We start from the raw sequence: 27,566 nt of genomic DNA on the forward strand, positions 1-27,566 counted from the left end.
GCCGGCGCTGTCTCCACGCATCCAAGTCTGCGAGGCCTCGGCGGGCGCGGAGAGCCTAGCGACACAGCCCGCGCGCCCCGCCGAGCCCGGCCCGCCCCGGGGTCTATGGGGCCGCTCCTCTGCGCCGCCCGGCCGGCCCCACGCCGCGCCCGGAGACTGTCCTCGCGGTCAGATAACGAGGCGGTGGGTCTTGCAGGTAGGGGACGCCAGGGGGCAGGTATGAGAGGACAGGGAACTCCTGAGTCCTGGAGGTGAAGGGGACCGGGACTCCAGTGTCCTGGGGGCTAGGGCAGCGGAACGCCTGTCTCCCGGGGCTGAGAGTAAGGGCGCACGGAGGTTGAGTCTTGGAGAATTAGGGGCCTGGGGGATCTGAACGCCAAGATCTAGGGCATCGGGGGACCTGGCTGAGAAGGCTTGGGGGCGGCGTGGATGTGGGGAGCGGGGCTGGACCCTGAATGCCTAGCCCTGGAGGAATGAAGACCTAATTGAACATGTTTCCGGTTCTGGGGAATCTGAATACCAGGACACCTGGGCTCAGAATTCTGGATCCATCCTGAGGGCTACCTGGGGCTGAGAAGCTGGCCGCTGCATCGGGGGTCTTCAGGGAGGAAGTTGTGGTTGTGGAGATTTGGCGGCCCAGACACGTGGCATCACCCCCAGGGTTTGAGGGGTGGTCCCCGGGAAAAGCATCGGGTGGGGTCCCTAGTTTCTGCCTCCCCCCCGCCCCTCTCTCTTTAACCGAGCCTGGGAAATAGGCGTACCGCAGATGCAAAAACCAGACTCCCGGGATGGGCTTGTGGTGGGAGCAGGTCCCCAGGGTAGAGGGCTCTGGGGGCTGGAGCCGGTCTTTCCTGGGCCCCGGCGAGGCGCCCGCCCCCCGCCCGGCTTTGGGCATGCTTGGCACGCAGCGCGCGGGCCGGTCGGATCCGTATGCGCGCCGCGTGCGCCTATTGGTATGCGGGAGCCGGCCCGGCGCGGGCGTGAGGCGGGCGCGCTGGCGGGCGGCGCGGGGGAGGCGGCGGCGGGGCACGTCCTCACCCTGAGTGAGCTTCGCCCGGAGCCCGGCACGGTGAGAGCTGCGGGCTGTGTAACCTGGCCTCCGGGTAGGAGAAACTGAGGCCGCCTCCCGCGGCAGCTCCTCGCCGGGACCCTGCACCCAACCCCGCGGACCTTGGTTTGCCTACCAGGTGTCCCACGCGCCCCCTCGGGCGCTGAGCGTTGCCTCCCGCTCCTTCCCGCTGCAGGAGACGCGGCTCTCGAGTCCCGCAGGCCGCTCTGAGTCCGCCTGAGTGGGTCCCCGCGGAGATGGCGGCCCCCTACCCCAGCGGTGGCGGGGGAGGTCGCGGCGGCAGCGTCCCTTGGGACTTTCTGCCGGGGTTCGTGGTCAAGGCCCCGCCGGGACCCTGGTGAGCAAAGCCCTGCCCCTCGGGCCGTGGCCCCGCCCCAAGGCGGGATCCGACGAGGATTCACATTCACCTTCGCCCCGCCCCTCGGGCCGTGGCCCCGCCCCAAGGCGGGATCCGAAGCGAATTCACACTCACCTTCCGCCCCGCCCCTCGGGCTAGACTTTCTTACCCGGAGTTGCTCTACCGAGGTTCCGCAACTCACCGCACACTGGGCGTTCGGTTCCTAGCCCCCTTTTTCGGGACTCCTACCCAACATTCTTACCGCTCGCCTCTCCTTCCTCCTCCCCCTCAGCTTTTACACCCCCAAGTCCTGCCCCACGGCTGGGCAGAGAAGTCACTCTCAGGCTCTGTCCCGACCTCCAGAGTGCTGAACCCACTTCCAACGTCCCGTTCCCCCCGTTCCCGAGGCCCCGGCCCCCCGAATCCGGAGTCTCCGGCCCCCGCTGACGCTCCCTCCGCGCCGCCCGCCCAGCCTGCAGGCGCAGCGCAAGGAGAAGTCCCGTAACGCTGCGCGCTCGCGGCGCGGAAAGGAGAATCTGGAGTTCTTCGAGCTGGCCAAGCTACTCCCTCTGCCCGGAGCCATCTCCAGCCAGCTGGACAAGGCGTCCATCGTGCGCCTCAGCGTCACCTACCTCCGCCTGCGCCGCTTTGCCGCGCTCGGGGCGCCGCCCTGGGGGCTGCGGTCTTCGGTGCAGCCGGCGGGCCTAGGTGAGTGCGCATGCGCGGGGGCGGGGTCCTGGCGCGCTCGCGCAGGACAGGGCACCCCGGGTCTGAGCTGTGAGCTAGCCGTGGCCAGTCTCCTCCACCCGAAAGGAAGGGAGTACAGAATTTGGAATCAGACCTTTTGTGTGTTGCTATCAGATGGCTTCTGCTGTCCAAGCCTCAGTTTATTCATCTGTAAAATGGGCTCACCAGGTAGGGACGGTTTCATTAATTCTGCCCTGGCCGTACCAGGGGTCATGCCACTAGTAAGGGCTATTATTTTTATTAGAGGAAATGATTCATGATTCTCACAAAGGAGACCCGCAGCTGCATGAGCAGAACAGAGAGGACCCAGCCCGGGCCTCCCATCCGCTAATGAGCAAGAAACACCCCGCACTCAGATCGGAGGGACCCCAAAGGAAACACAAGGACTCTGGCGTCTGAATTCCCAGCCTGGGATGCGGGAGGGGGACGGGATAACATGGCAGGTAGGATGGCGAGCTTCAGTAAGACAGAGGTCCCTGTTCCCGCTTGGCCATTCCCCAGCATTGTGATCCCCGGGCAGGTCGCCTCACCTCTCTGTGCCTCATTTGTGAAGTGGAAATCATGATGAAGCCCCTCCCCTCCCCAGGGCTGAGAAGAGAAAAAGGTCTACCAGGTAATAAAGACCCTAAACACACCTGGTTCAGAGTAAACAGCCAATGTGTAGCGATTACTGTTATCAGTGGTTGTTTAGTCGCTCAGTCGCGTCTGACTCTTTGCGACCCCATGGACTGTAGCCCACCAGGCTCCCTCTGTCCACTGAATTTCTCCAGGCAAGAATACTGGAGTGGGTTGCCATTTCCTTCTCCAGGGGATATTCCCAACCCGGAGATCGAACCGCGTCTCCTACATTGGCAGGGGGATTTTATTTTTTACCGCTGAGCCACCAGGGAAGCCTTTATCAACGGGTACCTGCAGGTTTATTGAGCGTCTGCTGTGTGCCTGCTACTGTTCTGAGCCCTCTGGACCCAGCCGGAAACAAACTGAATAAAAGTGTCTGCCCTGGACAGGCTGACATCCTACTCCCCAAGACATGATAACGAAATACAGTCTATAATATGTTAAAATATAGAACATGGAAAACACAGATATATATAGATAGATATCTACTTTCATTATTATTCAGACTTCATTACACAGAAGTGTTACATTATTGTTGTTACTTCTATTTATGTTTTATTGCTTTACTCTTATTACCAGAAGTGTGCGAATCGTGTTCTTCAGAGGTCTCAGGTAACAGGGACAGGGGACCCTAAGCAACTGCGCCCCCCCACCCCAAGATGGATTGTCCTTAGGGTGGGGTTGGAGGGGCTCCAATTCCCCTCCTGCCCTGGTCTCGGGGGGGAGGGGGGGGGAGAGAAAATAGCATTGATTAAGTTCGCAATAAATCACCATTTAAATTTAAATAATCCGGCTTCCCAGGCGGTAATTAGGCGAATTGACTGGCGCGGAGAGAATGCGGCATTAGCGCCGCTGATTACTGTCATTACCGCGAACAACATGTGCGCCGGCGGGGGATAAACATCTTGTCTATTGTCCCCAAGCCCCAGGGAGAGAAAGCGTTGGGGGGGGATGCTGAGAGCCCCGCCGGCGGCCGGACTCCCCCCTCCCCGCTTGCCGGGATGGGTCATTCGAGGGGGCAGACCACCGACCTTAGCAACCCCCTTGTCTGTAGGTGGGAAGGCGGGGCAGGGCAGTGTGCTGGGGAGGAGCAGCGTGGATTCCCCCCAAAATTAAGAAATGGAGGCATCTGTTCTCCCGGGGTCTTCAGCAAGAGACCAAGAACCTGCCTCAACAGTTAAGATGGGGAAGCTGAGGCCAGTGCCTTAGTTGCCATCAGAGAAAAGCACAATGTAGGCTCTCTAAAGGAGGGGGGACTCCCATGTTCTTCTCAAATATACTAGTAATAATATATGCCACAGACACTGGATTGAGCACTGGATCCAAATTCACTTGCTTAATTCTCTCAGAAATCTTCAGAGGGAGGCAGTGTTTTGATCCCTGTTTTATAGAACTGGAAAACTGAGACCCAGAGAGGTGATGCTCTTTGCCCAAGGTCACACAGCCAACAAGGGACTCAGATGAGATTCAGACTCAAGTAGCCTGGCTCTGACGCCCACCTTCTCTATCACCATACTTGGCATATGTGTGGGTCTCCGGGGATGGGTTCTGGGTTGCTGGGCTTGGCCTCTCTCTGGGCCTCACACTACCATCTGTAAAATGGGATCATGAATGTTGAAGTCTAGCCTAGGGGCTCTAAGTCTGAAGAGAAGGCAGCTTTATCTATCAGTCATTCATTGTTATTGATTCAACTGTGCCAGGCAGTGTTCTAGGGACTGGGGACATCGCAGAGAACAGGAAAAAAGTTCCTGCCCTGGGAGGTGGGCTGCAAACCTGGTCCCCTGCCCTCTACCTCCCTAATGTCACCTTTCTACCTCTCTAATGACTTCAAGCCCTTGCCCCACGTTGGCTGCCTTGCTGTTCAGAGAAGCCTGCTCCCACGCCAGGGCCTTTGCACCTGCTATGCTTCCACCAGGAACCCTCATTCCCTTTGAATGTGGGCTTTTCAGTCAGGCTTTTCCCAACCACACTATTAAAAATAAAAGGGACTTCTTTAGTGGTCCAGTGGCTAAGAGTCTGCACTCCCGTTGCAGGGGGCCTGGGTTCAATCCCTGGTCAGGGAACTAGATCCCACATGCTGCAACAAAAAGTTCACGTCACAGCTAAGACCAGGTGAAGCCAAATAAAAATAACAACCCCCTGCTCCCGGCACGTCTTGTCTCCCTTTCTCCCTTTCCTGTCTTTTTTCTTTCCATAGTACTTATTGTTTATTTAATTTTTAAAAATATTTATTAATTTAGTTGGCTGTGCCAGATTTTAGTTGCAGCATGTGGGATCTATTTCCTTGACCAGGGATGGAACCCAGGCCCCCTGCATTGGGAGCTGGAGTCTTAGTTCCTGGACATCAGGGAAGTCCCTTCTCTTGTTTATTGTGTTTCTCCCCTACAACACCTTGTTTGCTGAGCCTAGAACAGACCCTGCACACAGTGAGGGATCACTAAATATTTGCTGGGCAGCTGTGGAACTGGGTGGGGGCTTCCCATGTGGTGCAGCGGTGGAGAATCCACCTGCCAGTACAGGAGACACAAGAGACGTGGGTTCAGTCCCTGGGATGGGAAGATTCCCTGGAGGAGGAAATGGCAACCCACTCCAAGTATTCTTGCCTGGAAATCCCAGGGAGAGGAGCCTAGTGGGCTACAGTCCACGGGATCACAAAGAGTCAGACGTGACTGAGTGACGGAACAGTTAGAACTAGGTGTTGGGGGGATGCACATATCAGGTGTGACCTCTCTAAGGAAGTGACCTTTGAGCTGAGACTGGGAGGAGGTGAGGGAGCGAGCTCTGAGGAAAGCCGGAAGGAGAGTGTTCCAGGCAGAGGGAACAGCAAGTGCCACGGCCCTGAGGCAGGCAGCAAGCAGTTTGGTGGGTGCAGGCACAGCAGTGAGGTCAGGAGCTCCAGAGTGGAAGGGAGGAGTAAATGGAGGGGCAGTGGTCAGCGGGTCGGGGCCAGCTCCTGCAGGGCCTCTGGGGCCATGGTGAGGACTTTTGCGACTACTCCGAGTGAGATGGGAGCCACAGAGGGGATGGACGTGAGGGAAGAAGCAGGGAGCCCAGTGAGCAGGCAAGCGAGGTGATCCAGCTGGACATGAGGGAGCTAGGCCAGGGTGGGGGCGGTGGGATGAGAGGTGGTGGGATCCAGGAGATGCAGTGACCATCCAGCCTTGGGACTTACAGAACAGGGGTGTGGGTGTGAGGAAAGAGAGGGTCAAGGTGGACAGCAAGGTACCCCCCAGAAGGTGCCTGCTGTGGAGTTTATCCGTAGAAATGCCTAGAAGAATAACCCAGACTCATCTACTGTATGGGCTTCCTCAGTGGTAAAGAATCCGCCTGCCAATGCAGGAGACACAAGAGACATGGGTTCGATCCCTGGATTGGGGAAATCCCTTGAAGAAGCAAATGGCAACACACTCCAGTATTCTTTCTGGGAAAATCCCATGGACAGAGGAGCCTGGCAGACTGCAGTCCATGAGGTCAAGAAGAGTGGGACACGACGGAGTGAGCAGCAGCAGCAGCTGGCTGTGCCAAGTGCATGCGTGAACCCACCCAGCTCCAGCCCTAGACCCATTTCACAGGTGCAGCCAGGGAAAGCGCAGGCGGGAATGCGCCTGCTCCGGCCCCTCAGGCGTGCTTCCAGGGAGCAAGGCGCTCTGATGAAGGCAGGGGGCTCCTTCTCCCAGACTGCTACAAGGTCCTGAAGTCCCGCCCCTTCATCCCCACTAGTCTGGGACGGCAAAGCCCCCAGGGCAGTTGAGGATGGACTGTGGGGGCGGGACCCCTGGGTGAGGCCTTAGCTTCTCCCCTCGGCCCCTCAGCGCCCCCTCCGGTTTGGAGGGAAGATGACAGGGGCAGTTGTATTCCAGGGAAGGCTGACTTGATAGGAAACGCAGCAAATGTTTGTTGAAAGAGTGAATGATGGCTGAGGTTTGGACGTGAACAAGGAGCAGATCTGGGAGGGATGGGGTTGAGGTATTTCTGGGAGAGAAGGGAGGCGGGGAGAAGGAGGAAGCGGGGAGTCGGTGGACCTGGGGCGGGGTGGGGCTAGGAGCCATAAGACCCCTCAAAGACCCTTCAGTCAGGGATGGGGAGAGACCCAGGGGACAGGATAGGGGAAGAGCGAGTGGCTGAGCCCTCCCCGCTACACGCACCCCCATCCCGACGTGCCCATTAACGCTGTTAATTGCAGCCGTTCAGTCTGACCTGGGCTGATCCTGTGAGAGGGAAAATGAAGGAATTAGCAAAAATGACAGGGGAAAATTGCGACAATTAGCAGCCGGCATTGTTCCCGCCTGTCACCCGGCTGGTTCCTGCTGCATCTCGGGGGAGGGGTCTCCATCACCACCACCACCCCTCAGCTAATGTCCCTGGAACTCCAGGGGCGGGTGGGGGGTGGAAAAAGGGTGTGAACAGCCTGAGGGTGTCGGGGGTCGCTCCTGGAGGGAGGAGGCGTGGCCAAGCTGGGGTGGAGCTTGGGGGTTGCGCCCTGATGGGAGGGGGGGGTGGCGTTCCGCCGCCTGGTGTTTTGATGGTCTGGAAATCACAATAGTAATCAGGCTATTAATACTGATCCGAGGTTGTTTCGGGAGCACCTGCTGCGTGCCCGCCCCTGGTAGGCCCTCTCTGTTCCCTAGGCGGAATGAATGCTCAACATTCCCTAACGGATCAGCCAGTCCTCTTAGCAAACCCATTTAACAGAGGAGGCACAGAGAAGTGAAGGCACTGGTCCCTGGGGAGGACAGTGACTGACACCAGACCTGGATCCTCAGGCCAGCAGGAGCCGGGTGCTTGGGGACCCTCGAGGTCACTGACTCCCCAACCTGGGCACAGGCCCCTTGGGGAGTCATTCTCTGCAAGGTCTGGCCTGGATGTCTGGAGTCCTCTGCTCTTGACTGTTGCCAGGATGGACAGCCTGTGTCTCTCCCTCCGTCTCCTTCACCATCTGTATCTTCTGCCACTTTCCCCGCATGTCTCTCTGTGCATTTCTTTCCCTCCGTCCCTCCGTCTCTTTATTTTTGTTTTTAAAATGTTCTGTGCTGGTGGTGGCCTGCAGGATCCTAGCTCCCCAACCAAGGATCGAACCCATGCTGCCTGCATTGGACATGGGCAGTCCTATCCACCGGACCTCAGGGGAGGTCCCTGTCCTTCCATCTCATCACGTCTCTCTGTCTTTGTCTATCTCTGTCTCAATTTCTGTGTCTATATATTGCTCTATCTCTCTTTTTAAAAATTTTATTGGGGTAAAATGTATGTAACACGACATTCACCATTTTAAAGTGTGCAGCCGCGCATCTATCTGGTTCATGTTCGTCACTCTCCTAAAGCCCTGTACGGTTCACAGTCTCTCCCAGCTTCTCCCGCCCCTCCCTCCAGCCCCTGGCGACCACCAATCTGCTTCTTGTCCCTGGATTTGCCTGTTCTGGATGTTTCATATAAATGGAATCCTACGCTATGTAGCCTCCTGTGTTCGGTTGCTTTCACTTAGCGTAATTGTTCTCAAAGTTGCTTTCTGTTCAGCGTGGATCGGGACTCCATTTGTTTTTATGGCCGAATGACATTCCACTGTATGAATTTAGCACGTTTTACTTATTCATTCAGCAGTTAGTAGACATTTGCGCTGTTTCCACCTTTTGGCTATTAGGAATAATGCTGCTATGAACATTCACATCCAAGTATTTGTTAAAGCACCTGTTTTCCGTTCTTTGGGCTATGTACCTAGGAGTGCAATCGCTGGGTTATATGGTCATTCTTTGGGGAAGAAAATGGCAACACACTCCAATATTCTTGCCTGGGAAATCCCATGGACAGAGGAGCCTGGAGGTCTACAGTCCGGGGTCGCAAAAGACTGAAACGACTGAGCAGCTAGCTAAACAACAAATAGTAATTCTATATTTAACTTATTGAGGAATCGCCCAACTACTTTTCCAGACTGGCTGAATCGTTTCCCATTCCCACCAGCAACACACAGGGCTTCCGATTTCTCTACATCCTCGCCAACACTTCTTTTCTTTTTCTTTTTTCAAATTCTAGCCATCCTAGTGGGTGTGAAATGATCTCTCATTGTGGTTTTCATTTGCATTTTGCTAATGACTAATGATGCTGAACATCTTTTCAAGCGCTTATCGGCCGTTTGTGTACCGTCTTTGGATGACTGTCTATTCAAATCCTTTACCCGATTTTTATTTTGGCTGTTCTGTGCAGCTTGAAGGATCTTAGTTCCTTGACCAGGCATCGAACCCAGACCCTCAGCAGTGAAAGCACTGAGTCCAAACCACTAGACTACCAGGGAATTCCTCTTTGGCCCATTTTTTTAATTTTATTTTTATTATTAAAGGATAATTGCTTTACAGAATTTTGTTGTTTTCTGTCAAACCTCAACATGAATCAGCCATCCGTGTACATAAATCCCCTCCCTTTTGAACCTCCCTCCCATCTCCCTTCCCATCCCACCCCTCTAGGTTGATACAGAGCCCCTGTTTGAGTTTCCTGATTTGGCCCATTTTTTAACTGGACTCCTCATCCTTTTGTTGTTGAGTTGTAAAGTCCTCATCTCTTTCTCTATTCCTTTGTATCTCTGTCCATCTATTTGTGTCTTTGTCTCTCAGTGTCTCTCTATGTCCCTATCTCTCTGTCTTTTTTTTTCGGGTTCCTTTCTGCTGCATTCTCATCCTTCAGGTCTGAGCTCAAAGGCCCCTCCTTCAACAGGCCCTACCCCATTTTTCTTTATTTCATGCCACCTGTTCAATTCTCCCTAGCAGTGGTCACGAATGATAGTCTGTATTTGTTAGTTTCTTGCTCATTGATATCTGCCCTGACTTGGGTACCCTGTGAGGGCAGGGGTGGGTGTCCTGGTCACCTCCCACTCTGTCTTTAGCACTGCCCAGTGAAGGGCAGATGCTCAGGGCGTTTGCTGGAGGACTGAAGGGGTGAATTAATCCCTTTCTGTATCTCCTGGTGTCTCTCTGTCTCTGTGTGTCTCAGTCTGCCCCTCCTCACACCCTGGGTCTCTCCCTGACAAGGCTCCCCAGTGCCTCAAGACTGGAGACTAGAGGGGGAGATATGTAGCCTGCTTCCCTGGGGGTCTTCCCAGAGGTCAGGGGTCAAACCAGTAGGCTCTAGCCTTACCCCTCACTCTCCCCCCAGCCCCAGGCCGCAGGGGTCCCGTGGCGCTGGTCTCCGAAGTCTTTGAGCAGCACCTGGGTGGACACATCCTGCAGGTGAGGCCCCTTCCCCGCCTTCTGCTCCTTGCTGCCACCTGGTGGCTGACTTGGGAGAAAGGCACTCTCCTCTCCAGCCTCAGCCCCGGGCCTGGGAGGAGGGGGGGGGGGGGCGTGTGGGAGGGGGGCGTGGGGAGGGGGGCGTGGGGACGGGGGGCGGGTTCCGGCAGCCCAGAACTGGGAGGCAGGCTGCTGGGGCTCCCCTTTCTTCCTCCTCCTCCCTAGGGCCGCTGAAACTCTTTACCCCTGATTAACCCATCGCAAGCAGAGATCCAGATTTTAGAACCTCTTGTAGATGCCGTGTCCTCCTCTCCCCACGCCCCCTCTCTCTCTCCCCACTCTAGTCCCTGGATGGCTTCGTGTTTGCCTTGAACCAGGAAGGGAAGTTCCTCTACATCTCAGAGACAGTCTCCATTTATCTGGGTCTCTCACAGGTAAGGGGCCCGCATCAGGCTGCCTGGCCCAGCTCAGCTGCCATCTCCCTTGCCCACCCTCCTCTCTCCTGGCCTCACCAAACCAGCATGAAAAAAATAAAGGATGGGCTCCTAGGGTCCCAAAGTGTGTTCCTTGGGACCCAACATGACACCAAATGCAGAGGAGAGTTTTTAAAGTAGTAGGTTGATTTGAAGAAAGCAAATCAGCAGAAAGCTAAGTTTGCCTGTGAGTGGTCACCCTTTGCACTGATATTTACCAAAACATGTTTCTTCTTAACAGTTTTAACACATAACTTTATTTACTTATTTATTTTTGGCCATGCTGGGTCTTCATGTCTGGGCTTTCCCCTAGTTGTGGGGAGCGGGGCTGCACGGGCTTCATGGCGGTTGCTTCCCTTGTTGTGGAGCAGAGGGTCTCGGGCGTGTGGAGCTCAGTAGCTGTGATCCTCAGGCTGTAGAGCCTAGGCTCAATAGTTGTGGTGAACCTCTGGCGAATAGTACAGGTTGTGGCGCACAGGCTTACCTGCTTTGCAGCATGTAGGATCTTCTTGGACCAGGGATCAAACCTGAGTCTTTTGCATTGGCAGGCAGATTCTTTACCACTGAGCCACGAGGGAAGCCCTATTCTTAACACTTGTAAAGGATTCCAGCCATTCGTATTGGGAGGACTCAGGTTTTGCATCTTGGAGGATTTTGGGCGGCATCTTAGTTGACTGGTTTGCATTTTGCCTTGATTTCAACCCACTGTTTCTGCTCCAGCTCCTGAAGCTGGTGTCTGAGAGGGAAAGGAGGGCAAAGAGAAGTCCAAAGTCCCCATCCCTGGAGTCCCGGCTCCTTGCGGCATCTTAGGTCTTGCCAATCCAATCAATGCATTGTTGCTGACTTTTAGCATTTTTACAGAGATTTTGACAAATGGCAAATTTAGAAAATTCAGTGCATTGGTTTTTGGCATTTGTGAGCAGCTCTCCAGTGAGTTGTTGGAGGGAGGTTCCTGGAAGAGGAAGACCTTGAACGGGGAATATGGACAAGCGGAAGGGAAGGATATGAGTGGAGGGAAGGCTGGAAGCTTGTGTGTGGGGGAGCTTAATGAGAATAGAGGGAAGCATGTGACCCCCCCAAACCCAGGGGCAGTGGGAGCATGGGAGGTTTCTGAGCAGAGGAGGGCCATGGTCCGAGCAGTACCTTATGGAGGGGTATGTGTGTGAGGACTGAAGGGAAGAAAACCAGGGAGGACTCTTGGGAGGAACACACAGGGAGACGGTGGCTGCCGGCTCTGAGACCGTGTGGAGATGAGGGGACTGCTGCGAGAAACCTGAGGGTTGAACTGAATGTAAAAATCTAATTTAAAGGTTCTAACACTTTAAAGAGTTTGAAAGCCATTCCACTGCTTGGGTCCTGATTTCCATTCCTGCTGGGACATCCTGCGAGTCATTTCAGGGCGCAGTTGTTTGCTGTATGGGGATGAGAGTGAATAAGCAGGAACTGGGTAAACAGAGGCTACGACACCCCCGTTCCAAACCCCTCCCCCAGCTTCTTTTATTTTATTTTATTTGGTTGCACTGGGTCTTATCTGTGGCACGTGGGATCTAGTTCCCTGACCGGGGAATGAACCTGGGTGCCCCGCACTGGGCGCGCAGTCTCAGCTACTGGACAACCGGGGAAGTCCGCTCCCCCAGCTTCTTCATAGCGGAGGTAGGGGCAGAAAATCCGTAATAATCTCTGGGTTTGAAGTGAGAGGGCACGGTAAGAGCCTAAGTTTATGTTCTCCTTTTAAAAAGTTTAAGTAATTTTTATTTTTCTAATGAAAACACAAGACTGGCATGAGACACCTGCTTGTCAGGCGGGCTAGCGACGGCGCTCCCCTCACCGGTCCCCTGCACTCCCCGCCTTCGCCGGCAGGTGGAGCTGACGGGCAGCAGCGTCTTCGACTACATCCATCCTGGGGACCACTCCGAGGTGCTGGAGCAACTGGGGCTGCGGGCCCCGACCCCCGGACCCCCCACCCCGCCTTCCGTCCTCTCCTCTTCCTCCTCCTCCTCATCTTCCTCTTCGCTTGCGGATACGCCTGAGATCGGTAATTCCCAGGGCCCCCCAAAAAAGAGGTCTGAGGGACACTGGGTACGTCCCCAAATATGTCTTCTTTAAACAAAAACACTCTTGTTAAGAGCTGTGCAAAGCAAGTTTTTATAGAATGAGTCAGAGTCTAAATTGAAGCAGTGAGACGTGGCTCCCTAAAATTACCTAAGCTCCCTAAGCATGCCTGAATCCCCAAGATTGGAGCTTTACAAAGACCCCCTCTGACTGCAAAGTGGAGGGGGGTGCCTGTGGGTTGTTATTATTATTTACAATGCATGCTTATTGGGCATTTACACGTGCCTTGCCCTTAAGGACATAATTTTATTAAATCCCAACCACAAACTCATGAAGCAGAAACTGATGATCTCCATGTTACGAAGGAGGAACCTGGGGTGCAGAGAGGTTAAGTGTCCCAGGTCACACAGATGTAAGTGGTTGAGCTGGACTCTGGCCCAGGTTTGTCTGACTGCAGAGTCTGTGCTTCTAACCCTTCTCTCCAGTGGAAGATTCCACTCCATGTTGGGGAGGGAAGGGTGTTGGAGACTACCCTGCAAGTTTTCTTTAGCTCTGAGATATTGGGGGACTGAGGTTGTCTTTCTCGTGAATAGGCTTCTCTTGTATGGCGTTTGCTTTAAAGGAAAATCATGTGGACTATCAGCAGTGCTTGCAAGCTTGGGAGATGTTTGTGACACGTGTGGGACTGTTGGCAAGCGTGATTATATTTACACCTGAGTTTGAGGCCCAGAGAGGGTTAACTGGGTGTGAGCCTATTTATAAGACTGCTTCACGGGGTTTATAGAATAATCTGTATTTGTGAGGCTTATTTGTTCTGATAGCCGGAACCCCACTCTGTGCTTAGCCCTTTGTTGGGTAGGGCTGGAGACAGAGCAGTGGCTAGAGCCCCAGCCCCACCCTCCCGAGGCTCACAGTCCAGTGGAGGAGACTGAACGGTCCCCAGGCAGTGATGACCCAGAGTGGGCAGGGCTGGGGTAGGAGAGACCCCAGAGGGGCAGCTGACCCAGCCTGGGGGTCAGGGAGGACTTCCTGGAGGTGAAGATGTCTGAACTGAGACCTGGAGGTTGTGGCTAGAGATGACGTCATTAGAAGGCAGTGCTTGCCAGTCTTAGGCCATGGTGAGGAGCTGGGCTTTCTCCCAAGGGTACTAGGGAGCCATGGCAGGCTCAGAGCAGACGTATAGGGTCAGATCCGAGCTTTAGAAAGAGGGGGCTGACTGCCGGTGAGGAGGGGAGCTTAGTATACGGATATGGTGTCACAGTGATTGTGGTCATGACCCTCTGTCTGCAGAGGGCGGGGGTGGCCTGTGTGTGTCCGCTTCCGGACCCCATAACCTTCCTTCAGGCTCCGCCCCAGAGGCCAGCCCCACCGAGGTATCCCCATCCTCCCGGGTCCAGGAGCGCTCCTTCTTCATCCGCATGAAATCCACCCTCACCAAGAGGGGGCTGCATGTCAAGGCTTCGGGGTACAAGGTGGGTGTGAGCATTCCGCGCCCAGCGTCTGTCTCCTGCGTCCCCTACCCCACCCCGTGTTCCTGCCAGCTATTTCCTGGAGCCCCAGGGCCTGGGGACAACGGTCAGAGCCAGGCTCTGTGGCCAGGTTGTGGTCCCCGCGCCCCATGGGCCCCGCCTTGCCCCTGCCTCCGACACAGGTCATCCACGTGACCGGCCGCCTTCGGGCCCGCGCCCTGGGCCTCGTGGCCCTCGGCCACACGTTGCCGCCAGCTCCACTGGCTGAGCTGCCGCTGCACGGACACATGATCGTCTTCCGACTCAGCCTGGGTCTCACCATCCTTGCTTGTGAGAGCAGGTACCGGGGTTGGGGTCAGAGGTGGGCCGATGGGAGCGCACGGGAGAGGGTGGTGGGCGGGGAGTCAGAGAGGCCAGGGGTCAGGAGGCTGCGGCCCTGGAGAGACGCGGGAAGCGAGAAAGCGGCGGGGGACCGCCTTAAAGAGGAGTGAAGGCGGGGCCTGCGGGGATGGGGCGGGGCCTACGGGGACGAAGCGGGGCCTTGGGGCGGGGCTTGTGGAGTGGAGGCGGGGCCGTGTTCTGTTCCCGGGCCAAGTCCTCCCTTCGCGGAACCCTCCTGCAGAGCTCAGCTGTTCTTGATCCTGTTTCTTTCTGCCTCACTGGTCTCTCATCCACTTTGTTTCCCGCACCAGGCAGTGAGAGGGAAATTATCAATAAATAGCGAAATTGTTTCCACAATTCAGGGGCCTCTGGAGTGCCCGGGGCCAACCCACACCCAGGAATGCCATCTGCTCGAATGCCCATAGCCACCCTAGACAGGGACACTATTATTTTAAATATTTTCCCGCCCATTTTAAGGGGGAAAAACTAAGCCTGGAGCACTGCAGAGCCAGGGTTGGGGCGCTGATTGACTCCGGAAACAACCCTGCCCCCTTCTCCCCATCGCATGGTCATGGACCCCTTCTCCCCAGCTCTCTGTTGGTCCCTGCCTTCAGGGTCAGCGACCACATGGACCTGGGGCCCTCAGAGCTAGTGGGCCGCAGCTGCTACCAGTTTGTCCATGGACAGGATGCAACCAGGATCCGCCAAAGCCACCTGGACCGTGAGAACCCCTCACCCTAGACCTGAGCACCCCGCCGCCCTGCTCCCTGGAAGTCCTTCTTTGAGGCTGACCATGGTCTCTCCTGCTGCCAGCTCATCACAGGACGAGCAGCAAGGGAGTCGTCCCTGAGCAAAGTCTCAGGAATTGGGCGGGGGGTGGGATTTACAGGGACTGGGGTCTCTCTGACCCAGCCTTCAAACTCCAGGGGCCTCGATGCCAGATTCCCTCTCAGTCTTTCTGACTTGGGTTCTCTCTGTCCCCTCTCTGTGCTCTGCCTTTCTCTTTTCCCCACCATCTCACCCTTCCTGTTTCCCCGTCACCCGCCCCCTCTCTGCCCCTGTCTCCCTGTCCACCTGTCTCTCTCTCTGTCCATCCCACCCCACCCCATCCCTTCCGGTCTCTCCTGGTCCCTGGGCTGGGCCCAGTGCTGGACAAGGGCCAGGTGATGACCGGTTACTACCGTTGGCTGCAGCGCGCCGGGGGCTTCGTGTGGCTGCAGTCCGTGGCCACTGTGGCTGTGAGTGGGAAGAGCCCTGGAGAGCGCCACGTGCTCTGGGTCAGCTATGTGCTCAGGTGAGGGTTGCCTGCCCCCTCTCCCCATGAGCTCAGAACTCCTTCCAGAAGATTCTGCCAGCTCTTCCCACCTTTGGGTGGGAGCTCTCAGGGAGGGTTGCTAGACAAGTCTAGGGGGGTGAGGCAGTAAAAACATGAAGGGGAATGGAGTCCAGCGAGAGTGAAGGCCTGGAGGAGAAGAGACCTTGGTTGCAGGAGGCAGAGAGGAAGCGATGGTCTCTTCTAGGGAGAAACAGAGATGCCAAGTGGCCTCAGGCCTAGGTGGATTCTGGGACACTGGGGGGGCCATGGCAGGCAATATCCAGGAGAGGGCCAGAACAACTGATGGAAAGAAACTAGAGGTAGGAAGGACATTCCGGGCCGAGCACAGATAAGGCCCAGAGTCCCGGCTGACCCAGCTGAGGAACCAAAGGGAGCGAGTGCTCTGGGCTGGAGTAGAGTCCCCAGAAACAAAGCTGAGGATGGTGGTGGGGCACTGGGGAGCTGGGAAAGGGTTTAGAGCTGGAGGCAGTCACAGTCAAATCGGCTTTGTGAAAGGACCCTCTGCCTGCCATGAAGATGGAGGTCTGTCTGTAGGACAAGACGGGCTGGGAGCCTAGGGACAGGGAGATGCCAGGCAGCACGGGTGGAGGGGGGTGGTGGCCACCAGGCCATCTCTGGCTTCGCAGGGCCTGGGCCTGGGTCTCTGGGAGAAGCAGCAGGTTTGGAAGGAGGATGCTGAGGTCAGATGAGCATGCGGTGCCCAAGGGGATACCTAGGGTGACATCCAGGCTTCCACCGGCTGCAGAGGTTTGGCCTCAGGAGACAGGGCCAAGCTGGTCTAGACACCAACTTGGAATCTGGGGTCCAATGATGAGGCCTAAGTGCCTCGGGTCAGGGGGAGTCCCCAGTCACTGCAGTGGGGGTAGGTGCCTGCTCTCAGAGGGGAAGGGGAAGTCTCTACTCAAAAGACTTGTGGGCAGGAGGAAGGCTCTCTTCCCCAGAGGCCGGGTGGCCTGGGCCCCTAGCTCCCAATTTCATGTCTTGTCCCAGCCAAGCCGAGGGGGAGGAGACACCTCTGGACGCCTTCCAGCTTCCAGCCAGTGTGGCCCATGAGGACGTGTCCAGCCCGGAGCCAGAGCCCACAGGTGAGCCCCACCTCCCAGCCCAGCCCTGGGAGGCCCTGAGCGGCCTCTGGGACCTGTGCTGTCCAGTGTGGAGGCTGCTTACAGTAAAAGTACTGTTCAAATCCCAGGAGTTCCCTGGAGTTCCAGGAGTTAGGACTCTCGGGCCTAGGTTTAATACCCGCTTGGTGAACCCCACAGGCCACGCAGTGTGGCACAAAATCATCACAAATAGTTTTAGTTGCATTTCCTTAGTCGTACTCCCCACATTTGAAGAGCTCAGTAGCCAAAGGTGGCCAGTGCAGATATGGAGCACGTTCATCCTCATGGGAGGTCCTGTTGGATGGCCTGGGTCCAGACCGGGGCCTCTGGGGCCTGGTCACACTTGGTGGTGGGGGCCAGCCTGCCCCGCTGTACGGTACTTAGCAGCATCCCTGACACCCAACCCCTCGCATCCAGGTGCATCCTCCTCCCCAGTTGGGACGACCAAAAATGCCTCTAGACAAAACTGCCCCAGCGGAGACCCACGGGTCTGGACCATGGAGCGTGGCCCCATTCTACAGATGGAAAGGCTGAGGGCTGGGGATGAATAGGACGGCATCCTTCCGAATCTTCCTCTTGCAGAGCCAGAGCCTCCAGTGGAAGGAAAGCGGGCTGCCCCCCCGGAGGAGGACGAGGCCCCCCAGCCCCGGGGCAAACCCATCAAAGTGGAGCCCGCCCCCGGGGAGACAGAAGACCCAGAGGACAGTGAGGACGAGGAGCCGTCGGGCCACCTGGCCCCAACGAGGCCCGAGTTCACGTCCGTTATCCGGGCGGGGGCCCTGAAGCAGGACTTGGTGGGGCCGTGGGGCCTGGCGCCTCCTGGGGACCCCCCGCCTTCCCTCCTGCACACTGGCTTCCTGCCCCCAGTCCTGCGGGGCCTGTGCACGCCGGGCACCATCCGCTACGGCCCTGCCGAGCTGGGCCTGGCATACCCACACCTGCAGAGGCTGGGCCCAGGCCCCGCCCTCCCGGAGGCCTTCTATCCTGCCCTGGGCCTGCCCTACCCGGGGGCCCTGGGCACCAGGGTGCAGCGGAAGGGGGACTGAGGACTGGGACAGCCCTCCACGTGTCTGGACCGAGAGGACGGGTGGGGACCCCAAGGGGACAGGGGGCAGGGCTCTCGGCCCCCGTGAATTAAATACCTGCTCCCACACTGTGGCCATGGAGCTCCTCTTCTCTCCTTCCTCCTTAATTATCTCCACGTGTCCCCACCCGCCCCTCCCCTCCCCCTTGGCTCAGCATCCCTGCCAAAGAAACCACCACTCGGAATCTGGAGCGCGGGAAGGGTCAGGTTTTAATGTCCCGGTCCTCCAGGCCAGGCTGGCCAGCGCCCGGCCGGTTCCCTGTGGCTCACTCGGGTGGAGGCCGGCCCGCCTCATCAGGCCCGTCGGCCGCTGCGGTTCCGTCATCCTCGGGTACCAGTTCTACGTCCAGCTCCAGCTGGCCCATATAGAGGCCGACGGCACAAGCCCAGAGCAGGCCGGCGGCCAGCACGGCCCCCACGCCCGCGGCCGCGCCCCCCACCGAGAGCTGCATGGGCCCCCGCAGCGCCGCCAGGCCCACCACGTAGGAGGCGCCGCCCCACACCACGCATAGACCGCCTAGCAGGAAGAAGCCTGTGGGACAGAGAGGGGGACGGGGTCAGGGAGCCCAATCCTGGGGACCCAGGTGGGTTAGGGGCCAGAGGTGGCGTTAGAAAGGGAATGGGGCACACTCAAGGGCAGGGTGAGGGACGGTACAGAGCCAAGGTTGGGGACATGAGAGGGAATCAGAGGGGGTGGCTAGGGCTTGGAGGGGGGAGGCCTGTCTGAGAGCAAAGATAAGATGGGAGTGGGGGCAGCATGAGGGGCTGAGACAGGGACCCGTATCTTTGCTGAGAAGTCAGATTGGAAAGGGCACGGACCCACAGCCCTGCCCTGAGCCACCCCATCTGGTGGGTCCAGTGCCCATGACGTAGCGATGAGTTGGGGAGAAGGAGGACACTCACAAATGAAGGAGGCGCTTCTGGTGGGGGAAGCAGGAGGGGTTCATTTACTACGGGGGGTGACTGGGTGGGGCAGGACACAGTCTAACTTGCGGGGTGCGGGGAGTCTACACTCACCATAGGCGGCCTCCCGGCCCATGTCACTCTGCATGAAGGAGATGACCCCGATGCCCGATGCCAGGAGGCCATTGCGGAACCACGAGAGGAAGGCTGGGGGTGGCGGCAGGGCAGAAAAGTCAGCGTCAGCCCAAACCCTGTCCCCAACCCCCTAGCCTGGATAGTCCAACCAAGGGGTGCCTCTTCATCCGACCACCCTGTGCAGCCCTAAATCCCCACGTTGTCCGGGCAGCCCACCTACCAAAGTCTATCTGCCCAAAACCCTCTCACGACTCCATCTCCGAGTCCCTCCCCATCCCAAACTTTGCAACACCAAAGATGCAAGACATGAGTTGAGGAGGATTTAGGATCAAAATTGCAGAACCTGTATCTGAGGATCTGATGCTGGGAAACATTGAGGGCAGGAGGAGAAGGGGGTGACAGAGGATGAGATGGTTGGATGGTATCACTGACTCAAAGGACATGAGTTTGAGCAAGCTTGGGGAGACGGTGAAGGACAGGGAAGCCTGGCCAGCTGGCAGGGGGTCCCATGGAGTCGCAAAGAGTCAGACATGATTGAGAGACTGAACAACAAATCTGAGAACAGAAAGATCCCAAGAGGTCATCTGGGCCAGCGTCGTTGCCACACGTGTATCCCCATGGGCTCGCCCCGCCCCACTTTTTTCTCAGATCCCCCAACAAATTGTTATCCCCCTACTTTCCCAGGCCTCTCTCCAGCCTCCCCTTCAGCTTTCTGAAACCTCACTGCTAGTGGGTATGCTCCTCCTCGATGTCATTCACATCCATTCAAGTCCCTGGTGTGTCACTAGCCAGGACTGGTCGGGTTGCAATCCCCCCACCCCTATCCCATCCTGTACCTATAAGACCTCCTCTCCAATCAGGACGGCCAATGGCCACGTGAAGCCCCGCCCCCTCCAACCAGGCACCACGCCCTCCAATCAGTCAAAAGGTTTTCTTCTATTGGTTGTTCCCTCTTCCAATCCGGAACTTCCCTCCTTTTCTGTGGGGCTCTACGCTCCCGCCTTATGCAGAGTGGTCCCCTAACCTGAACTGGCCCCTCCAACCAGGCCCCCTCTTGCATTCAATTCCCCCGCCCAAAGCCCTCTTTGGAAGCCTCTCCCATCTAGACAGCGCAGTTGGATAAGGCTCCCTGTCCTGGCCCGACCAACCTCTCCAATTCCTACTGCACCCCACAAACCAGACCCACCGTCCCATCCGCAAACCCTTCTCCTGTGCGCACAGACTGCGCTCCTACGGCCAGCCACTTCCCTGCGCTTACACGGAAGCCCTTCTCCCTTCTAAGCTCGGGCCCAGTTTCCAGCAGAAATCCCACCCCCATCCTCCACTCGTTCGCGCGTGCAGGTTGGCTAGGCGGAACCCCGTCTCCCATCCAGGCTGACCCCAGCTCCAGCCCCAGACCTGTCTCATGAGCCTTCCGGAGGAGCCAGGCGTCTGCGCGGTCCAGCTCGGACACGGGCGGCGGCGAAGCCCCAGCGCGAGGGCCGTGGCCAGGGGCAAAGGACCCTCGGGCGCCCCCGCTCCGGGGCCGCGGAGGCGGCAGCAGCGCCCCCCGGAAGCGGAGTCGGGCAAGGCGGGCGGCTCGAGCCCACCACCAGCCGCCTCCCATGGTTCGCACTACGGCCGCCGAGGCCCGCCCCGCCCCATGGGCCGCCCGTAGGCTGAAGTACACGTCACTCAGGCTTAGCCGCTTACCTATTGGTTGTTCGTGCGCCACTCAGGACCAGTGCGCACTGTCCACTGGTCGAAATGGTGGTGATCCCTCCTCTGTCATCTGTGCCGGTATTGTGCGTCCCACCTTGCTTCGGGGATGGACTGCGAATCCCAGCGTTCATTGCATAGGGGGAAGGCCTGTCTTCAGAAGTTGGAGGCGCAATGTCTGTCGGGACTTGTAGTTTTTACTAATAACAATTTTAACGACCAAAAAAATCAAAACTCGTGGTATTTAATGTAGAACGTTTGCAAAATCTCGAAGACTCCAAAGGAGAAAGTAAAGTTCATCACTGATCCCACCAATGAGCGGTTAGTGGTAATATTTTGTTGTATTCCTATACCGTCTTTTTTCTAGACGGGTGTAAAAGATTGCCGTTTGACAACTTAATTTTTTTCATGTAACAGTCAATAATGAACACTGACCAGTGGCACTGAATATTTTCCCACGGCATAACTTTTTTAATTTAAAAATATTATTTATTTTGAATACGTTACAAGATGCAGGTTACAACGTGCATCTAATGAAAAGAAACACACAGAACCTCCGTGGGGATCTAGTGGTTAAGAATCCGCGCTGCAATGCAGGGGACGCAGGCTCGATCCCTGGTCAGGGAATGAGATCCCATATGCCACAATTAGGACCTCTTGCAGCCAAGTAAATTTAAATGATCTTCACATTTTGTATATAGTCACTCCTCACATCGAATCAGGACTGATCTGTGTGACCAGTCGAATGCTGTGGAAGTGACAGTGTGACTTCCAAGACTGGATATTTTAGGTCCTTTATGACTTCCACCTTGTTCTCTTGAATCACCTTTTCTGTGGGAAACCAGCTACTACGTTTCAAGGATACTCAAGCAGCCTTGTGGAGAGGCTCACGTGGAGAGGAACTGAGGCTCCCTGCAAACATCCAGCAACAGCATGCCAGCCACACGAGTGAACTGAATTGGAAGTGAACCCTCCAGCCCCCATCAAATCTTTGGGTGATCCCGGCCCCAGCCCAAGGTCGTGGGAGACCCTAAGCCCAAACCACCCAATTAAGTCACTTCTGTAGGATTCCTCTTTTTTTTTCCCCCTCATCACACATGTGGGATCTTAGTTCCCCAATCAGAGACTGAACTTGAGTGTGTCGCATGGGAAGCAGGGAGTCTTAACCACTAGACCACCTGGGAATTCCCCAGATGTTTTAAATGAGCATCTAGTGATGTCTCTCCCAGCTTAAACCCTCCCATGAGGGGGAAGATCTTCCACAGCTTTCCATTGCCCCCCCTACCAAAACCATGACTACAAGACCTGCTGGGCCAGGCCCCTCTTGCCCTCTGCTCCTTCATCTCCCACTGGGAAGAGCTTGGATTTTATGGAGGGAGAGGCAGATTGGGGGTTAAACTAGGGGAGGGAGTTCAAATAGGCTGATAGTCTAAAAGATAGTCTGCCTGCTGGCAGCGAACAAGCATTAAATGGGCTTAAATGGGAACTGAAAATATTTGAAACACATTACTCACATTCTTGGCTGGTGAGATGGTTTAGGCAGATTGAGAGAGGGGGAGAAATTAAATACCAGAAAGGGTCAGAGCAGAGAAAACAAATCCTTTTTAAAGAGACAGAGCTGGCCAGTGGCCTCTGCACTTGTGATTAGATCGGTGGTTCTAATACGAATCATCCAGGAACTTTGTTAAGACAAGCATTAATGCTTCAGCCCCACTCAGGAGCCGCGCCACCAGGACCTGTGGACTGGAGGGTGGGACCAGGCACTGGTGGCCTTTTACAGTGAATATATTAATATTTTTATTCACCACAAGAAGAGAAATGATAATTACATAATGCGATGGAGGTGCTCCAAGATAGTGGTAGTAATCATATTGCAATGTGTAATTGTATGTACAGATCATTGTGTATCAAATTATCATAGTTACAACACAATCTCATACAGTATTCTATGTCAGTTATAGCTCCATTTAAATATATATATATATATATATATTTTCTCACTTCTAAATTATTCTGAACCAGGATTGAACCAGCCCCTCAGAGAGTCCTAACCAATGGACTACCGGGAATTCTCTTTAAATTAAAAAAAATAAATAATTGTATTTATTTTTGGCTGTGCTGGGTCTTTGCTGCTCCTCAGGCTTTTCCTTGAGTTGTGGTGCTCAAGCTTCTCGTTGTGGTGGCTTCTCTTGTTGCAGAGCACAAACTTCGGGCATGTGGGCTCAGTAGTTGTAGCCCCCAGGCTCTAGAGCACAGGCCCAACAGTTGTGGCTTCTGGTCTTACTTGCTCCGCACCATGTGGGATCAAACCCCTGTCCCCTGCATTGGCAGGTAGATTCTTTACCCCCGAGCTACCAGGGAAGTCCTAAAATTTGTTTTAAAAGAATATATTTGTATCAAGAATTGATTAGACGTCAGAGACTGTTCCACCATCTCTGGACACAATAGTGAATTCAATGAACCAAAGAGATAAGCAAGAGATAAAGAATCAACTTCGCTGGCAGGCCATATCAGAACGTGGAGGCGGATTGCAATGGCATATTGTGAAGCCCTTAGATCAGCCATTTATTCAGGTCATCCTTGAACAAGATTTCAATATTTTGTCCAACCAGGTGTTCACGGCTCATCCCTCACCCTCTGCTTTGCTCTGAGCAAGCTTAAGTCTGGCTTCTCTTCTCCCCACTGGCCCTCAATTAGTTTCCCTCGCCTCCTGAGGACTGAAAAGTGGGACGGGCCTCCTTGTCAGCTTCTCCTGAGAACCGCTGACCCGGAGAAGACACACTTCCTGAGTGTTTTGCCAACCACAGTGGTTACTTTTCCTCAACTAATCAACTTCCCCTTTATGGGGAACCCCTCTTACCCTAGACAAGCAAAGACTTTTTCTGGTTGATTCTGAGAAGCTTGCATATTTCTGAGCTCAGAGCATTCTCCTTACTGCAAGCGGGCTTTTTGAATAAAGTTATCTCAGTCCAGGGCTGTTTTTATTTGACATCTCCATAAAGGTCTCTGGCATTCTTCATTTGCCTACTTCCTGGCTTTTTAATTGCTCTTGGGAAGCTTATCTGATTTTTCTGTTAATTTCCTGACTGGTTACTGCTGGTATATAGTATTTTTCTTGACTAAACGGCACCTCTCCACATTATATCCTCCCACACCTAGGTGTTCTCTTCCTTGTAAAAATAACTTCAAGGATGTATTCCAGAAAGTGAAGAGATGAACCCAGAGAAGAGGAGGTGGTGGGTTGCAAGGGTTTTCTATATGAAGGATCAGGTCTCCCTGTGACAATCTGAATAACTTGGTTTATGAGATTCTGGGTAATTTTTTTCCTCTATCTTTTGGCCACGGAGGATCTTAGCTCCCCAACCAGGCATCAAACCCCGTGGCCCCTGCAGTAGAAGTGCAGTGTCTTAACCACTGGACTGCCAGGAAAGCCCCTATGAGATTCTGGATGATACTTATTTTCTTCTTCCCATTTTGGGGGGATTTTTCAAAAGATTTTACCATGAAGATTGCTTTTGTAAGCTGGGGTGGCTGAGTGGAAGGACAGAAGTGTCATTTGGGTTTCTTTTCCCCAGCTTTATTGAGATATAATTAGCATATAAGTTTGTGTTTAAGATGCACAAAGTGATGATTCGATATGCAATATATATTGAGAAGTGAGCACCTCATTATAAGGTTAGCTAACAGCTCCTTCACTTCACATGGGTACCATTGTTTCTTTTAACATGTGAGACCACTTAAGATCTACTGTCCTGGGACTTCCCTGGGGGTGCAGTGGCTAAGATTCCTCACTCCCAATGCAGAAGGGCCCAGGTTCAATCCCTGGTCAGGGAACTAGATCCCACATGCCGAAACTAAAGATCCCGCATGCCACAACAAAAATCAAAGATGCTGCGTGTCCCAACTAAGACCTGGTGCAGCCAAATAAGTAGATATTAAAAAAAAAAATCTACCGTCTTAGCCATCTTCAAGTGTACCATACAGTGCTGTTACCCAGACTCACCATGCATTAGGCCCCCAGAACGCATTCATCTTCTAACCGGAAGTTTGTGCCTGTTGAGGACCTTCACCTGTTTCCCAACAAATGTCATCCTGAAAGCAGAACTGTCCGGGCAGGCCAAGCCACAGGAGCAGCTGGGGCCCTTCCCAGCGTCCCCAGAGCTCTTCCGTTCCCTACAGCTTCAGTGTCCTATGCCTCTCTGAACCTGGATACCCCTGGGTGGACACTGACCTTCCGTCCACTTCTGGTGAAGCAGCTGTTGGAGTAAGAGATGGTGAGGAGACGAGATGGAGGGGTTTGAAAGCTCTGGATGGGACCTCTGTTCTCCCTGCCCCTCAGACCCCACTGAGCTGTACATCCATCTTTCTGCTGAAAGCAACTCCCTTTTCTGACCTCACGTCTATGCCACCAAACTGCCCCTCCCTCCACCTTTGTGTCTTCCTTTGGGATTCTTGGGGGTTCCCTCACACAGTCCCTTCCTTTCCCTCCCACTTCCTTGGCCTCCAACCCACCAAGGATCAAGACTCTCCTTTACTGTGTCCATGCTCACGCTCAGTTGTTCAGTCATGTCCGACTCCTTGCAACCCCTTGGACTGTAGCCCACTAGGCTCCTCTGTCCATGGGATTGTCCAGGCAAGAATACTGGAGTGGGTTGCCATTTCCTTTTCCAGGGATATTCCCAACTCAGGAATTGAACTCAAGTCACCTGTGTCTCTTTCACTGGAAAGGGGATTCTTTACCACTGAGACCCTGGGGGGATCTCCACTCACCTGAGAAATTGTCCTGCTACATTAATTTGGTTAGAACAAGGGACTTTTTCTGCCACTTGCTAGAAAACTGTCATTAGTTTACAAACCTATGATTTCCATGTAAATGACCCCCCTTTAGTTGTGATGTCCTTGTTCAGTGAGAGACCTGTACAACCGTACAAGGCAATCCTATGTCCTGTACACCTGGCGGGAGACCAGAGAGCTGTGTCTTTCCGGGACACCCATGCATCCACTCACTCCCTCTCCAGGCCTGGGGCTCATCTCCCACGGGATATGGTCTGTGCTTTTGGCACTTGAGGCATGGAGCACTGGCTATTTGTCTTAACAAGGCCCTTCATGAAGACACATCAGGTCTCCATGAGGTGTATGAGAAGCACAGACAGAAGACTGGATAAAGTGAGCTGTGTCAGGAAGAGTGAAGCAGAGTTCCTTCCAGGGAAGACGCAGAGCCCGCTCTGATAATTCCTGGGACATGCCGGGAAGAAAGGGAGGGTTAAGCAGGGCTTAGGGGGAAGGAGTCATCTCCCCCTCTCCTCTACCAGCTTGTCCCATCTCCTCTTCACTGCTGAGCCTCCTCGATAGTTGGGTTGTGATTCTGAGGACACAGCAAAGTGAGGGCTGGGTCCCCTGCAAGAGTGACAGCCCACACAGCAGAAGGCTTCACAGCACCCCTCAAGGACAGCCCCAGGACATGAAGAAGACAGTCGGTGTGTCTTAGACCCACGCTTGCGTCTATGTTTCCTCTCTACATCTGGGGCCAGAAGCTGCAAACTATTTCTCTGTCTCCTTTGCCAGCTGATTTCCTATTAGTTTCTGGCAGTTGAAAGGCAGTAAAAAAAAAAAAAAAAAAAACTGGAGGAGGTAATGGGACAATCCACTCCAGTATTTTTGCCTGGAGAATTCCATGGACAGAGGAGCCTGGTGGGCTATAGTCCATGGGGTCACACAGAGACGGACATGACTGAAGTGACTTGGCGCGCACACACACACAGAAGTTTTTTCCCCCTTGCCTTTGGCAGTGCCCTGAGGGAGGGCTGCCAAGCTGAGACTTCAGGAGTCCAGCCTGGTTCCTACTTCGGCAACAGAGCAGTCGCAGTCTCTAGGTGACACCACAGTACAGGACCTTAGATCCTTGATCAGGGATTGAACCCAGGCCCTCTGCAGTGAGAGCATGGAGTCCCAACCACTTGACCGCCAGGGAACTCCCTATCCCATCATTTTCTTGTCACGCCAACCCTAGGAATTCTAGCAGCTTCCTGCAGCTACTAATCAGTGGTAACCCGATTATGCCTCTTTTACCCTCCAGCCTTTCCAGCCTCTTGGTGTCCAATTCCCTAATTATATTTCCTCTAGCTTAAATAGCCTGGAGTGGTTTCAGTTTTCCTGATCAGATACTGATCAAGAGGAAAGGAAGAGCATTGTTCTGGATTTCTCCGATGACCCTGGCGTCTCTTCCTTGGAGCTGCTCTCTCCCCAAGATGACTCTGGAGCCGGACTGTCTGTATTTGGAGACTGACTTTGCCACTCAGTAGCTATAGATCTCCCACTCCAGTACTCTTGCCTGGAAAATCCCATGGATGGGGGAGCCTGGTAGGCTGCAGTCCATGAGGTCACTGAGGGTTAGACACGACTGAGCGACTTTACTTTCACTTTTCACTTTCATGCATTGGAGAAGGAAATGGCAACCCACTCCAGTGTTCTTGCCTGGAGAATCCCAGGGACGGCGGAGCCTGGTGGGCTGCCGTCTATGGGGTCGCACAGAGTCGGACACGACTGAAGCGACTGAACAGCAGCAGCAGCAGCAGCTATCGATCTAGGACAAGTTGCTTAGTCTTCCTGGGCCTCAGTTTCCTTATCTGTGAAATGGGAACATAATGAGACCAACTTCATGGAGCTGTGAAAAATTTTCAGTGCGTGCAAAGCCACCCAGCAGAGCCAGCACTGTCTCACATGCTGTGTGTGTATGTGTGTGTGTATGTGTGTTCGCGGTTATTGTTTTAGTACACATAATACGGTGTGAGGCCTTAAAATGATTTTGGCTGTCTGTTCTAAGACTGGTGGTGACCCCAGGTGAGTTAGCTTCCTGTCTGGTTTTCTTTCCATATAAAGTGAGGGTTTAGCATGGAATGTGTGTGTGTGTGTGTGTGTGTGTGTGTGTGTTAGTCACTCAGTCGTGTCCA

General features: G+C 54.8%; 2 protein-coding genes across 2 annotated transcripts; one reads left to right on the forward strand and one right to left on the reverse strand.

Moving 5' to 3' along the window:
• Positions 1,246 to 17,946, forward strand: NPAS1 (neuronal PAS domain protein 1). Its single transcript, XM_018062661.1, has 11 exons — positions 1,246 to 1,406; positions 1,879 to 2,114; positions 9,909 to 9,982; positions 10,327 to 10,416; positions 12,316 to 12,490; positions 13,852 to 13,979; positions 14,159 to 14,316; positions 14,972 to 15,078; positions 15,504 to 15,651; positions 16,684 to 16,778; positions 17,379 to 17,946. The coding sequence occupies exons 1-11, from the start codon at positions 1,306 to 1,308 to the stop codon at positions 17,840 to 17,842; spliced, it is 1,776 nt and encodes a 591-aa protein (XP_017918150.1). The 5' UTR covers positions 1,246 to 1,305; the 3' UTR covers positions 17,843 to 17,946.
• Positions 18,066 to 20,551, reverse strand: TMEM160 (transmembrane protein 160). The gene is made up of 3 exons (XM_018062662.1): positions 20,317 to 20,551; positions 18,898 to 18,990; positions 18,066 to 18,412 (listed from the first exon to the last, which is right to left on the reverse strand). Exons 1-3 carry the CDS (start codon positions 20,522 to 20,524, stop codon positions 18,147 to 18,149), a joined length of 567 nt encoding a protein of 188 aa, XP_017918151.1. The 5' UTR covers positions 20,525 to 20,551; the 3' UTR covers positions 18,066 to 18,146.

Source organism: Capra hircus, chromosome 18 (genome assembly GCF_001704415.2).
Source record: "Capra hircus breed San Clemente chromosome 18, ASM170441v1, whole genome shotgun sequence".
In the NCBI taxonomy this organism is placed as follows: Eukaryota; Metazoa; Chordata; class Mammalia; order Artiodactyla; family Bovidae; genus Capra; species Capra hircus.

Bases quoted from the DNA above. Each gene is read 5' to 3' on its own strand.
- NPAS1 (XM_018062661.1), top strand. From the start codon at position 1,306: ATGGCGGCCCCCTACCCCAGCGGTGGCGGGGGAGGTCGCGGCGGCAGC. The intron at 14,317-14,971 runs GTACCGGGGTTG...CCCTGCCTTCAG, and splicing joins ATCCTTGCTTGTGAGAGCAG to GGTCAGCGACCACATGGACC. The intron at 16,779-17,378 runs GTGAGCCCCACC...TTCCTCTTGCAG, and splicing joins CCCGGAGCCAGAGCCCACAG to AGCCAGAGCCTCCAGTGGAA.
- TMEM160 (XM_018062662.1), bottom strand. From the start codon at position 20,524: ATGGGAGGCGGCTGGTGGTGGGCTCGAGCCGCCCGCCTTGCCCGACTC. The intron at 18,991-20,316 runs GTCTGGGGCTGG...CGCCACCCCCAG, and splicing joins CCGGAAGGCTCATGAGACAG to CCTTCCTCTCGTGGTTCCGC. The intron at 18,413-18,897 runs GTGAGTGTAGAC...TCTGTCCCACAG, and splicing joins GGGCCGGGAGGCCGCCTATG to GCTTCTTCCTGCTAGGCGGT.